The sequence below is a fragment of the Panthera pardus genome, unplaced genomic scaffold (genome assembly GCF_024362965.1).
Source record: "Panthera pardus isolate Hobbes unplaced genomic scaffold, ASM2436296v1 HiC_scaffold_18, whole genome shotgun sequence".
Classification (NCBI taxonomy): domain Eukaryota; kingdom Metazoa; phylum Chordata; class Mammalia; order Carnivora; family Felidae; genus Panthera; species Panthera pardus.
In genome coordinates this window covers 11,380,164-11,394,977 of record NW_026526743.1, presented here as the reverse complement: position 1 = coordinate 11,394,977, position 14,814 = coordinate 11,380,164, and the positions used below count along the sequence as shown (strand labels likewise).

At 40.0% G+C, this 14,814-nt stretch overlaps 2 protein-coding genes across 2 annotated transcripts in view; one reads left to right on the top strand and one right to left on the bottom strand.

Annotated features, from left to right (window-relative positions):
• The window catches only part of LOC109259362 (zinc finger and SCAN domain-containing protein 4-like), a 41,531-nt gene that overhangs the window by 25,744 nt on the left and 973 nt on the right, over positions 1–14,814 (bottom strand). The window lies entirely within an intron of this gene.
• Positions 12,728–13,645, top strand: LOC109259372 (vomeronasal type-1 receptor 1). Its single transcript, XM_019436997.2, has one exon. The coding sequence runs from the start codon at positions 12,728–12,730 to the stop codon at positions 13,643–13,645; it is 918 nt and encodes a 305-aa protein (XP_019292542.2).

Genomic DNA, 14,814 nt, shown 5'->3' with positions numbered 1-14,814 from the left:
ATTCAATGAACTCTGGGAAAAAAAAAAATTAAACAAAAGGAGTATTTTGCCAAAGATACTGAAATTCTAAAGAAAAAAAAAAAAGGACCAAACAAATTCTGGAGCTCAAGAACTCAATACATGAGATGAAGAATGCATTTGAAAAGATCCAATCAGCAGGAAGAGAGAATAAGCAATCTATTTTTTAATTTAATTTATTTTTCTAATTTACATCCAAGTTAGTTAGCATATAGTGCAACAATGATTTCAGTAGATTCCTTAATTCCCCTTACCCACTTAGCCCATCCCCCCTCCCACAATCCCTCCAGTAACCTTGTTTGTTCTCCATATTTAAAAGTCTCTTATGTTTAGTCCCCCTCCCTGTTTTTATATTATTTTTGCTTCCCTTCCCTTGTGTTCATCTGTTCTGTGTCTTAAAGTCATGATATGAGTAAAGTCATATGATATTTGTCTTTCTCTGACTAATTTCGCTAAGCATCATACCCTCCGGTTCCATCCACGTAGTTGCAAATGGCAAGACTTCATTCTTTTTGATCGCCGAGTAATAATCCATTGCATATAGACACCACATCTTCTTTATCCATTCATCCATCGATGGACATTGGGACTCTTTCCATACTTCGGCTATTGTTGATAGTGCTGCTATAAACTTTGGGGTGCATGTGCCCCTTCGAAACAGCACACCTATGTCCTTTGGATAAATACCTAGTAGTACAATTACTGGGTCGTAAGGTAGTTCTATTTTTAATTTTTTGAGGAACCTCCATACTGTTTTGCAGAGTGGCTGCACCAATTTGCATTCCCACCAGCAGCTCAAAAGAGATCCGCTCTCTCTGCATCCTTGCAAACATCTGTTGTTTCCTGGATTGTTAATGTTAGCCATTCTGACCGGCATGAGGTGGTATCTCAGTGTGGTTTTGATTTGTATTTCCCTGATGATGAGTGATGTTGAGCATTTTTTTCATGTGTCGGTTGGCCATCTGGATGTCTTCTTTGGAGAAGTGTCTATTCATGTCTTTAGCCCATTTCTTCACTGGATTACTTGTTTTTTTGGGTGTGGAGTTTGATAAGTTCTTTATAGATTTTGGATACTAACGCTTTATCTGATACGTTGTTTGCAAATATCTTCTCCCATTCTGTCGGTTGCCTTTTGTTTTGCTGATTGTTTCCTTCTCTGTGCAAAAGCTTTTTATTTTGATGAAGTCCCAATAGTTCATTTTAGTGAGAATAAGCAATCTAGAAGATGGAACTGTTGGAATTATTCAAGTTCTAAGATTTTTTAAAAGGCAAAGAAACCATTTGAGAGCTATCAGGCTCCATTAGGAGAGCCAACATAAAAATAATGAGTATACCAGAAGGAGAACAGAAGGAATAGGGGACAAAGAGGTTATTTAAAGAAATAATAGCTGACAACTTCCCAAACCTCAGGAAAGAACTAGATAGACACATTCACAAAGGTAATAGATCACTTCACCATCTCAACGCAAAAAGAACATCTCCAAAACACACTATAATGAAGTTGTCAGAAGTCAATGCTGAAAGGCATCCGGGAAGAAAAAGAACCCTAATGTAAGCTGTTGGATTTTGTTAGTAATGATGTGTCAATGTAGGTTTATCTGTTGTAACAAAAGTACCATTCTGGGACAGGATTTTGACTGTGGGGGGTCTGTGCAGATGTGTGTGTGTGTGAGGGGGCTGTATAATGGACACGTCTGTACCTTCCTGTCAATTTTGCTGTAAATCTGAAACTGCTCTAAAATATAAAGCTTAATGAAACAATAAGCCAACATTCTTTTTTAAATTTTATTTGTTTATTTTAAGAGAGACAGAGAGAGCTCAAGTGGGGAAGGGGCAGAGAGAGAGAATCCCAAACAGGGTCTGCAACACCAGTGCAGAGCCTGATGTAGGGCTTGAACTCACGAACTGCGAGATCATGACCCGAGACGAAGTTGGATGTTTAACCAACTGAGCCACGCAGGCGCCCCGAGCCAGCATTCTTTTAGCTTCTCATGGATGAGAATGTCAAATAAATGTAAGGGAGCAAGTGACGTCAGCAGGATGGCAGAATGAGACATCCCTACCTCGCATCTGCCCCCTCAACAACAATTTGGTGGTCATCCATGGAAAAAAAGTGTCTTTGTGGGAACTGTAGGATTCAGATAGGAGACTGAGAAATCCAGTGCAGTCCAGGAATGAGGAGAGCCATTTAGAGGAGACAGCCCCACATGGGCAATTGACTTATCAACGATGGTCCTGGAGACAGAGCCAGAAACAGCTTTGTAGCTTTGGAGACGCAGCTACGGCCCTGTTCAGCTTTGATTCCATCACCAGCACTATACACCAAGGGAACCAGAGTCTTGCCCACTGGTGCACTGGGCTTACAGACCTCGGTCTCACTGTGGACCCTGAAGTAGCCCATGAACTGGCTTCATTCCCTCTTGGCTATGGCCTGGGAACCCCTGGAGAACACTGATTTATACAACCACATGTGGAGGAGATAGCTTTTGTAAAAGTCCAGGGGTCCAGTGAAGAAGTTCTAGCACACTATTGGAGCCAAAAAAGAAAATCTGGCATTGGAGTCACTGGATAGGGTAAGAGGAACACTGGCTGAATCTGTGTCACTCCTCCCCACAGGTGGCACAGCTGAGTGCCAAGAGAGCCCTTCTTGGTCCTTATTTCTCCCATGGGGGGAAGTGAGAACACATGCGTGAGTGCCTGGCTTCCACAGCTGTGCAGAATGCTGCCAAAGAGGCCCATCTGTCTCTCATCCCATCCGGAGGACTGAGCTATGAGTCACACTACTGGAGGGTGGTGAGAGGTTGGGAGAAGAGTGGTCACGGGGTCAGGACAGAACGTATAAGAGGGACAGGGACCTTACTGAGCCTGGACTTCATTAATAGGCCCTCCCATGAGCTGCTGGGGATGCGTTGTCCGAAGAGCCCTTCAACTGACCCACAGCCACCCCCAGCAATCCACATGTCTCACTCGCACACCTCCACCCTGAAGCCACATCCCTGAGAGCCACACTCTCAACAACCGAAAGAGTGAGCTTTTGCAGATCGCTAGTGAATGCAAGCAGAAAGCCAGTGAATCTGTGGGTCTAGGAGAGACCACAACCTTGAGCATTTAGCACAACTCTTGGAAAAACAAAAACGAAAGGGAGGCTGTGAGCACCTTGGCCTGGCTACAGAGGCTGGAGAGGTGGCATACAAGTTTAAGTATTCTGCTACAAGAGGAGCCAAGAAGTGTGGAGGAGTTGGGAGTTGTACCTATAGAAGTTCTGAGAAAACCTCAGAATCCTTAGCAGGGCTGACAGAAGGTATTTATTTCCTGAAGTAGCAAGTAAAGACTGGAAGAGGTAACTCCTACTTCAAATGAGAAGATAACAATGCAGGACTTCAAGGAACATGAAAAATCAAGGAAACATAACATCCCCAAAAGAACACAGTAATTTTCCAATAACTGACCCCAAATCTGTGATTTACCTGATAAAGAATCCAAAACAGGTGTTTTAAGGAAGTTCAATGATGTATATGATGGCACAGAAAAAACAATTCGATGAAATCAGGAAAACAATATATGAATAAAATGAGGAGTTTAACAAGATGGAAATCCTAAAAAAAGAACCAAAAAGAAACTCTAGAGCTGAAGAATACAATAAATGAAATGAATATGCTCTAGAGACCATCAACAGAATGGATAAAGCAGAAGAAAGAAAAAGAGATACTTGTGCACTGTTGGTGGGGATGGATATTGGTACCATGGAAACCAGTATGGAGGTTCCTCAAAAAAATTAAAACACATGATTCAGCAATGCTACTTCTGGGTATATATTCAAAGTAAGTGAAATCAGAATCTCAAAGAGATATATATAGTGGAAAACCAGCTGTGAGAAAATTTTGCAATAACATGGATGAAACTTGAGGGCATTATATTAAGTAAAATAAGTCAGACATAGAAAGACAAATGCCTCATGATCTCACTTATACGTGTAACCTAACAGAGCTGAACTCACAGAAACAATAGAATGGTGGTTGCCACAAACTGAGAGGTGAGGGAAGGGGGCGGGTGTTGATCAGAGTACAAACTTCCAGTTTTAAGGTGAATGAGTTCTGGGGACCCCATGTACAGTATGGTGACTTTAGTTAATAATACTATATTACATACCTGAATGTTGTTAAGAGAGTAGACCTTAAATGTTCTCATCACACATACACCCAAAAAAAAGGTAATTATGTGAGGTAATGGAGGTGTTAATTAATGCTATTTTGTTCATCATTTTGCAATATATAATGTATCAAATCATTACATTGTATGCTTTACAATTACATAATGTTATATGTCAATTAAATCTCAATAAAGCTGGAAAAATATTAAGGGAAGTAAGAGAGAAGTGTAGGAGTAGGAGGGTGTGAGTCTTTTTTTAAAAAAATATTTATTTATTTATGTATTTTGAGAGAGAGAACATGAACAGGGGAGGGGCAGAGAATGGAGGAGACAGAATCCAAAGCAGGCTCCGTGCTACCGGCCTGAAGCCCAATGTGGGGGTCAATTTTACAAAACATGAGACCATGACCTGGGACGAAATCAAGAGTCAGATGCTCAACCAACTGAACCATCCAGGTACCCCTAGGATGTGAATCTTTTTTTTTTTTTAACATTTTATTTTTATTTTCTGAGAGACAGAGAGAGACAGAGCACAAGCAGGGGAGGGACAGGGAGACAGAGAGGGAGAGACAGAATCTGAAGCAGGCTCCAGGCTCTGAGCTGTCAGCACAGAGCCAACCTACAGATGTGAGATCATGACCTGAGCCAAAGTCGGTGTTCAACTGACTGATCCACCCAGGCGCCCCTAGGTACAGTATGAATCTTCTTAAAGAGCACAGAAACTTTCTCTTTCCCTTGCCCGCATCTTTTCTGTACGTTTCAAATTGCATCAAAATTAAAAGTTAGAAATGCCAATCCATGCAAATGGTCTTTTCAGCAAGAAAGAGAAGTAGCACACATAAGTTCGATAGAGGTTTAAATATAATTTAACATATCTGACCTCACCATAAAGAAAATAGCTGGAGGAGCACCTGGGTGGCTACACTAATGCAAGGGAAAACACTGCACTGAAAGATTTAAAAGGAAGAATCAAACCTGCCCCCTTACCTCTTTAAAATATTTTCTTCCCTCAGAGTCTTACTATGAATATCCTACTTAATGTCGCCACCCTTCCTTGACCACTGAACTTTTCATCACCCATGCTCTGCTCTTTTCCATTTTCCATAGAACACAATGACCTATAATAAATTAAAGAATTTAGGGGCGCCTGGATAGCTCAGTCAGTTAAGCATCTGACTTTGGCTCAGGTCATGATCTCACGGTTCGCAGGTTCAAGCCCTGCGTGGGGCTCTGTGCTGATGGCTCACAGCCTGAAGCCTGCTTCGGATTCTATGTCTCCCGCTCACTCTCACTGCCCCTCTCCCAGTTGTACGCTGTCTCTCTCTCAAAAATAAATAAACATTAAAAAAAAGAATTTAAAAGCTTGGTTTATTTAATGTTGTTTCTCTAAAAGAAATTAGTTTCTGGGGTGCCTGCGTGGCTCAGTCGGTTAAGCATCCGACTCTTGGTTTTGGCTCAGGTCATGATCTCATGGTCCGTGAGTTCAAGTCCCATGTGGGGTTCCATTCTGTGCTGACAGTGCGAAGCCTGCTTGAGATTCTCTCTCTCCCTCTCTGCCCCTCCCCCACTCGTTCTCTCTGTCTCTCTAAAAATAAATTAATTAAAAACACTTTTTAAAGAAGTTAGTTTCTGTGTTTTGTACAGTGATGGTCCAGTGTAGCCACCAAAGTGCCCAACCAACATAAGAACTCTGATAAATATCTTGGAAAACACTTAATGAATGTAACATCACAGATTTCTGTTTATTTGAACCACCCAGCTATTTTTTTTTTTTTTTAAATCTCTACTCATTTCAGTCAGTACCCACAGTGAGCTCAGGAATGGAAAGGAATCATATTTTCAGACAAACTTCCAAAATGATTAATAATCTTGCATAATGAAGTGTTTGGTTTCATTCTCCAACTTAAGAGATCCCAATGGTGTCTGGCCTCCTTAGTGTTCCTTGAGATTTATTTTTTAAATGTTTCACAATTAAGTTGTTCCTTAGTTATCCCTGAAACTTTTGATAGAAAACTTTGTAATTCAACATTAATTGCTTTCAGTAATTTGTACAACCTGCAAATGTTTTTCATTGAAAATCTCAACTCCCTGTGCAGGTATTGTCACCAAAATTACTGGTGACACGATAATTACTTTACACCATGGAGATGAGATCATGGAGTCCCAAACCTTTATGCTGGGTTCGGATGCTCCTTTCCACCTCTGCACAGATGCTTCCCGAACACCTGCCGTCCTGATTCCAAATGTTATTTGGGGTAAGTGTCTAGTTTTTGTTTTTGTTCTTTTTAGATAAGTGTGAGATTCATAGGAGAGTTATATCACAAAAATCCAGTAAAAAACACAGATATAAAGTGCACACATGCTCTCTCTTGCTCTATGTTTTATGGGTTGAAACACAAACATATTTCTGTGTCTAGTGAAAAATGACATTTCCTGAGAACATCTGACACCTACCACCCTCTTGCCCACATTCTTTTTTGTTTCAATGTTTATTTATTTTCAGAGAGGGAGAGAGGAAGTGGGGGAGAGAGAGAGGAGGCAGGGAAGGGAAGGGGCAGAGAAAGAGGGAGAGAGAGAGAATCCCAAACAGGCTCTGCAATGTGAGCACATAGTCCCACTAGGGGCTCAAACCCATGAACCATGAGATCATGACCTGAACCAAAATCAAGAGTCAGATGCTTAACTGACTGAGCCACCCAGGCATCCTGCCTTTACCCGCCTTCTTTACGGCTACCTGGCATTTCTCCTCTCTCCTCAGAGTTACAGCTTCTATGAAATCTTTCATTTCTCTCTGAAGATGCTGAACATCATAGGACACGCTCTAAAGACTTTACACAGTACATATGTGCCCAACAGTTAGATAATGACAATGAACTCCAGCCTCTAAAGACTTCACACAGTAGATATGTGCCCAACAGATAATGACAACAAACTCCAGCCTCTGAGTAGTTGCCTGGGGTCTGCGTGACAGGTGCTAGAACACGAATTTACTTGTTAGATTTTCTGGTGAGCCTGTTGTACTAACTGAAGCTGTGATGACAAAGGTTGAAACTTTGTCATCAGAAGAATGTTAATATTTATCTTCTGTTTACAGAATTAAAAGACCAATCTCATCTCCCAGTTAAGAGAGATTATTATTTGAAGAACACTGTGCCTAATGGTTGTAGGATTTGGGGCTGGAGCAGGGAGGGAGGAATAATCAGAGACTTCAGTAGTCTTCTGATAGTAGTATTACCCTGCTGTGTAATCCAGCGGATGGTAAAAGTGCCTTGCTGGTTAACCTATTGCTTCTTGCTGTTAACCCATCCTTCTGCTGTTAACCTATTGCTCTCTCTACCCCCCAAGATGTGTGTTTATCAAACTAAAAAGATAAGAATAAAACAATAAAATAAAATTCTGACTGGAGAACTTGTTTGACGGGGAAGTTCACACCCCCTCGCTAAGAGCAGGAGTCACTTAATTTGGATCCTCCCTTTGTTGCCCAACACCCTATGATGATGGGAATGTCAAGATCGTTTATTGCCTTTGTACTTCTGAAGTCTTTAAGGGCTGGAATGATCAGTAACCACGGCAATTTCAGATTTATAGGACTCTCATGTAGGGTTTTAAAAAATGTTTATTTGAGACACAGAGAGAGAGAGGGAACATCAAGAGTCGGATGCTTAACAGACTGAGCCGCCCAGGCATCCCCCCCTCCCCCGCCCCCAAGTCTTGATTTGGGCTCAGGTCATGAGCTCACGGTTCATGAGATCGAGCCCCATGTCAGGCTCTGCACTAACAGCACCAAGCCTGCTTGGAATTCTCTCTCTCCCTTGCCTTGTTCTCTCTCTCTCTCTCTCTCTCTCTTAAAATAAACAAACTTTTTTTAATTATAAAATTTTAAATTTAAAAACTACGAATTTCACCATGAAATTTTTAGGAAATCAATTCATGCATAAATTTCAGGTGGATTTCCACTCTGACACCCCCTCCCCTGCCCCTTTCCTCCTTCCCAGCCCAGACAGTTAACCCTGCTTCACTTGTTGAGGATCCTTCTAGACCAATTTATATTCAGTCACTAAGATCTCTCTTAAGTCACATCTGCTGATTTACGGCTGAGTGAATTCACCTTCTGCATTCTTTTATGAAACATATTTATCAATGTCCAAGGAATATGATGGATACTTACTAGTGAGGTGTTTTCCTCCTATTCACCCCACGGACTCTCTTATCACTAGTCCATTAGGTTGTTTACCAAGCCTGAGGTGTCTCCCCCACACTTAAATACAAACTGCTCTATTTCAGTTACTAAAATAGAATTGAAATGTATTTTACACAGCATTTACTTTAATCTCAAACTGCACAATCATTCCAGAAAACAAGAGAAAAAAATATATCAGGTAAAATTTTATGTATTCAGTATTCTAAATGATTTTCAAAACATTTTAAATTTGCAGCTGTTTTGTATCTGTCATGACATGGTGTGTCAGGTTCAGCCAGACACAAGAGAGGGCCAGAAAAACAGTTTATTATAGTCACGGGTCCTACAGAGACAGAGTCCGGGCACACCACCAGGGGGTCATTGGTGGAAGAGCCAAGGGGGTTGACTCAACCAAGCAGGTGGAGAAGGTGGGGGATGGAAGAGGAAACGGAGGAGGACCTCTAGGCAAGCGCCTTTATTGAGGGTCAGGGTGGAGTACACAGGAGACAGTGAAAGGGGATTCCACTGGCGCATCTGAATATCCCGAGGTCACAGTCAGTTACACATTTTAAAATGTGTAACACAGCAGGCCAATAAGAAAACTCCAAATTGTGTATCTTTTCTGATATGCAATAAAAATGATGCAATTTTTCTAGAGGAAACCGACCCTAATGAAATTTCAGCAAGAGTATGTGTGCATTTAAAAAGTACAATGTCATTTTTAGTGTAATTTGTTTTTTTCTGATGTTTATGAGAAAAACACATTTTATAATGTATGCTTTCTTTTCTAAGAGTTGCCTGTTCATTTACATTGCCAAAGAAGCACCGAGATTATTATAATTGCTTCTTCTACATATTCAAATGCTTGCTTTGAGTTTCATTTTTCTATTTGTTTGAGGGGTCTTTCAGTAAAAAAACAGTATAAGCATGAAAACACTTTTAATTATTATCTTTTTTTATTTTAGAGACAGCATGCAGGGGAGAGGCACAGAGGGAGAGAGAGAAAGAATCTTAAGCAGGCTCCACACTCAGCAAGCAGCCCCATGCAGGGCTCAATACCACGACCCTGGGATCATGACCTGAGCTGAAATTGAGAGTTGGACGTTCAACCAACTGAGCCACCCAGGAGCCCCTTAACTATACATAAATACAAATGTGCTACAAATGTTTTAAATCCTCAGTTTTGGTGCATGCTTAGTAATACTTGGCTCAGCCAAAATTATGAAAATATACTACTACCAGGGCATCTGGGTGGCTCAGTCGGCTGAGTGCCCAACTCTTGATATCGGCTCAGGTAATGATCCCAGGGTCGTGGGATTGAGCCCTGTGCCAGACTCTGCTCTGATCATGGAGCCTGCTTAAGATTCTCTCTCTCTCTCTCTCTCTCTCTCTCTCTCTCTCTCTCTCCCCCCCCCCCCGCCTGTCTCCCCCACTCACACACTCCCTCTCTTTAAAAAATATTTTAAAAAATAAATAAATAAATTCAAAAAGAGAACATATTTTTAGCTAAGAGATTAGACATTTCTTAGGTTTAGATCCAGTATTTATTTATTTTCTTAAGATTAAAGCTCAAAAAACATACCTGTGATGTCTTAACTAGGTCTCCAAATATTTTACTACCATATATTAAAAAACTCATTTGTCCAAAATAGTTCAGCATTAACTTTTATCATATATAAACTTCTATAAATTTATCTCATAAATACCTGCAAACATAGATAATTTGTAATCTCCTTATTCTATTCCATATTTGGTTTTTGCCAGTAGTAACCCATAGTTATTATTTACTTTATATATAGTAAGGAAAGTTCTTTTCATTAAACATTTAAAATTTTGCATACGTTTGATGTTAATAGAGAAAATTTTGAAATGTTAACATTTTGGGGTCACCTGGGAGGCTCAGTCAGTTAAACATTCAGCTTCAGCTCAGGTCATGATCTCATGGTTCATGGGTTCAAGTTCCGTATTGGGCTCTGTGCTGACAGCTAAGAGCCTGGAGCCTAGTTTGGATTCTGTGTCTCCCTCTCTCTCTCTCTCTGCCCCTCCCGTCTCTCTCTCTCTCTCAAAAATAAATAAATATTAAAAAAAGAGAAATGTTAACATTTTCATTGGAATTTTATTCAGTAACATACTTCTTAGTGTGAATTTTATTGTTAACATTCCAAAAATTTCCATCTAGGATGATGGTTTTCTTTGTTGTTATTCAAAATGAATCGTATGACTTAAGTACAGTTTCTGGTTTTCAATCAATGTTCCCCTCATATTAGTTTATTTTAATGTTGTTTTCCAAAATTCCACTAGTCTTTCACTATCCACTGACACCTTGGAAAAGGCTATTGCCTAAAAAGGAAAATTTAAACTGTCTTGATTTGGGACTATTCTAAATTATGTGATTTATCCTAATTAACAATTCCGATGTTTCTCAAGTGTATAACCATCTCAGTTTTCAATCACGGAACTTGAAACCTATCTTACAGCTATCGCTCCTTAATCCATGCCAGGAAGACCGTGACTCCGTAAATTGCTGCCCAGCATGCTGGCTTTGTGTCTTCGCAATCTGAAGAAGTCTTCATACTTCATCAACCAAGACTGAAACATCAGTGACTCTGGAAGAAGGGATTGTCCTCATGAGGAAGTCTCTCCTCAAATGTTGTTGAATTGATTTTTTACTATTTAATTTCGTATCTCTGAATCTTTTCCCATGATGAAATATTTTTATCTGACATCCTCAAGTCTTATCCAAACAGGCCATTTTTTTGTGTGCCTCCACAGACATTTCTTAATGAAAAACGCAGGCTGTTCAGCTAATGCAGGGGTAACGGTTGATAGTCACCCTTTACCAGTTTTCAGAATAATTAGTTGTTTCCCTAACATCTTCCGGCATTAACCTTTGCATTACTTGTCTATATATGCCTTTGGTTTATCTATGTCTAATCCTTTCAAGTTACCGTTGCACCAAAGTGGGGCAGTGACAGCTTCTTCAGGACAGACCTTGCCACCTCCCAAAGTAACCCTCAGCACTGATGGTTTCCTCTATTCCCTTGCCAAGCAAGAAGTTTGGGGATGATCTTTGGAGGTTCCTGCCCTAGATCTGGAATATGTCAGTTTTTTCTTTTTTCCTAAACCACACTGCTTCTTATACGGAAAAACTGTATTAGGTGTCCATAAACTGGGCGCTAGAATTAGGCACTGTCGTGAAGTTGTCTATAATTTCTAGATCTTTTTCAATGAAAAGAAAAATGAAATACATGCAAGTTAAAACCAATACTATAGGAGTTGGTATTATTTCTGTCAAATGTAGGCTTTGGACTTTTACTCAGAGTCTTTGGTTTCATATGTGCATTTGTTTTGTCTTACAGGGAAAGATTTATTTCCCATTTATATGAATATGTTTGTTCCCAAAATACCATACAAATACATTATAGTAAAATATGTAGACGAAAGCTAAGATTTGGACAGATAGTTTTGCCTCCATTTATCCCCGTTCAGGATATACACTCAAAATTCTAATTTTCAATTCACTTGAAATGTATTTCCCTATTCGTATTTCCTTTACATACAGGGACAGCCACGTGGATAGCCAGTCAAATTTTGTAACATTTGAATTTAGTGCTTTTAAAACAATTAATTTAACATTATTTAATAATTATGTGAAATATGTACATTTGTACATATAAGGCACTATGACAACATTTCTTCCTTACAAGTCTGGCTTTAAAATTAGCCCCATCCTATATATGTTCTGTGTCCATATTGTCACTCCTCCACACACTTGGGGAAACCTTAGCACGTTACACACAGTTTTGTACCTTGCTTCTCACTTCAGAATACACACAGTTCATAACTGCAGAGCACAGACTAGAGATCCTCCTCACTCAATTCACAGGCGTGGAAAACTCTGTTGTGCAGATGGGCCATAAATCACTCACCGTGTTCCGGTGAACAGACATTTGTTTCCAAGTGGAACCTTCAGGAATAGACTCTGTACCCATAAGCATACATATATAATGTTTATTTTTTTTCTTTAAAAAAAATTTTTAATGTTTGTTTATTTTTGAGAGAGAAAGAGAGGCAAAGCGCAAGCAGGAGAGGGCCAGAGAGGGAGACACAGAATCTGAAGCAGGCCCCCGGTTCCGAGCTGTCATCACAGAGCCAGACGCTGGGCTCGAACTCATGAACCGTGAGATCATGACCTGAGCTGAAGTTGGATGCTTCACCGACTGAGACACCCAGGCACCCCTATAGTGTTTATTTAAATTTAGAAAGAATGTGCTAAGCTTAGCGCTGGAGGCTACTGGGTTTGGTGGTAAATATTTCTTTTTGTTTGTCAAACTGCATTCCTCTGGCTGCAACTAAAACCAATGTTCCATAGATGACGTGATGGCTTCTGTCAGGTGGCAAATCGGGATTACCTTAGTCACTCAGCTGGGAGTGGGAATCCTTGGAAACTCCTCCCTTCTTTGTCTTTATAACTTCACTCTGCTCACTGGACACAAGGTGAGACCCACAGACGTGATTCTCAATCAACTGGTCTTAGCCAACTCCTTGGTGCTTTTCTCCAGAGGGATCCCTCATATAATGGCAGCTTTCGGAGCAACATATTTCCTGAATGAGGCCGGATGTAAGTTTTTCTTCTACTTCCACAGAGTAGCCAGGGGGGTCTGCCTCAGTACCACCTCCCTCCTCAGTGGCTTCCAAGCCGTTAGGCTTCGCCTCAATGTCTTTAGTTCGATGGAGCTCAGAAGGAGATCCTCAAAGTGCATTTACTTGTGCTGTTGCCTTTGCTGGATCCTGCATCTCTTGGTAAGCATCTTTGTTCCTATTAAAATGGCTGGTCCAACGCACAGTAAAAACCTTAGTGTGAAGATAAATTATGAATACTGCTCCTCATTAAATCCAGACAGATTTTTAAAGTTTATAGTGACAGCCCTATTTTCTACAATTGACCTTGCATGTTTGGCCTTCATGGTCTGGGCTAGTGGCTCCATGGTTATTTTCCTACACAGGCACAGGCAACAGGTCCAATATATTCGCAGCAATAGCCATTCTCCTAGACCTTCTCCCGAGGCCAGAGCCACACACACCATTTTGATCCTTGTGAGCTGCTTTCTCTCTTTTTACTCACTGTCTTCTCTTTTGTCTGTTTGGATGATTCTATTTGCTATTTCAGGCCAGTGGCTGGTGGATGCCTCTATATTTTTGTCTTTATGTTTCTCAACATTCAGTCCCTTTGTGCTCATTTTCAGTGATACTCGTGTCACTGGTAAACTGCAAAACTGGTTCTGTTTTATTGGCTAGGCGAGGTAAACAGCTTTTGCTAATTTGGCTGAGACCATAAGACTGTTCTCTACGGGAAATTCAATCATTCTTTCCATCATCTGCTAATATTTAGGGATCAATAATTTTCAGATTTTTGATAAGAAAGTATTATGCTGTGTAGACTGAAACAATTAGGTCCTAGAACTCATGAACCCTATAATAGGAGCACGTGAATATTATGTAAGTTGTTTACACAAACATTACTCAAATTGTTTTAGCTTCATCCATAGAAAAATCCATGAAATTTTGAAATAGAACAGAGGAAAAATTGTGAGTTTGGGGATTTAGACAAAATCTCTCACTTTGCAGGTGTTTTGGTGTATATATAGCAGTAAATTATATGTAATATAAAGTTTTCCATTTTAATTATTTTCAAGTATACGATTCAGTGGCATTAAGTAAATCTGCAGTGTTCTGTGTCTACTACCATTAACACTATCTGTTTCTAGTTCACATATATGTGTGAAAATACAATTTATATATGAAAATAATACAACAGATAAAGTTGTGTTAATTTCAAGTATACAACATAGTGATTTGACAACTCTATACGTTACACAACGCTCACCGTAAGCGCAGCCACCATCTATCACCATGCAGGGTTATTACAATATTATCGACTCTGTTCCCTATGCTGTATCTTTGTCCCTGTGGCTTATTTATTTTATAGCTGGACACGTGAAACTTAAAAAAAAATCAAACCAAACAGAAAATATGTACCCACTGACCAATAATTTCCCATTCCCCTCTCTACCTAGGCCCTTATAACCTCTAACCTATGTTCAGTCTCTATGAGCTTGACTATTCTGGGTATTTCCTATGAATGGAATCATAATATTTATCTTTTTGGGTCTGGCTTTAATCACTTAGCATAATGTTTTCAAGTTTCACCCATCTTGTTGTATGTATCAGAACTTCATTCCTTTTTGTGGCTGAGTAATATTCCATTGTATAAAATACCACATTTTTTAAATCCTTTCCTGTGTTAACAGATACTTGGATTGTTTCCACCTTTTGGATATCGTGAAGAGTGCTGCTATGACCATTGGTGTACAAGTGTTTGTTTGAGTCCTGCTTTCCATTCTTTGGGTTGGATACCAGGAGTGTTAAATGCTAGGCCCAATGGTATTTCCACATTCAAGTTTTTG

Bases quoted from the DNA above. Each gene is read 5' to 3' on its own strand.
- LOC109259372 (XM_019436997.2), top strand. From the start codon at position 12,728: ATGGCTTCTGTCAGGTGGCAAATCGGGATTACCTTAGTCACTCAGCTG.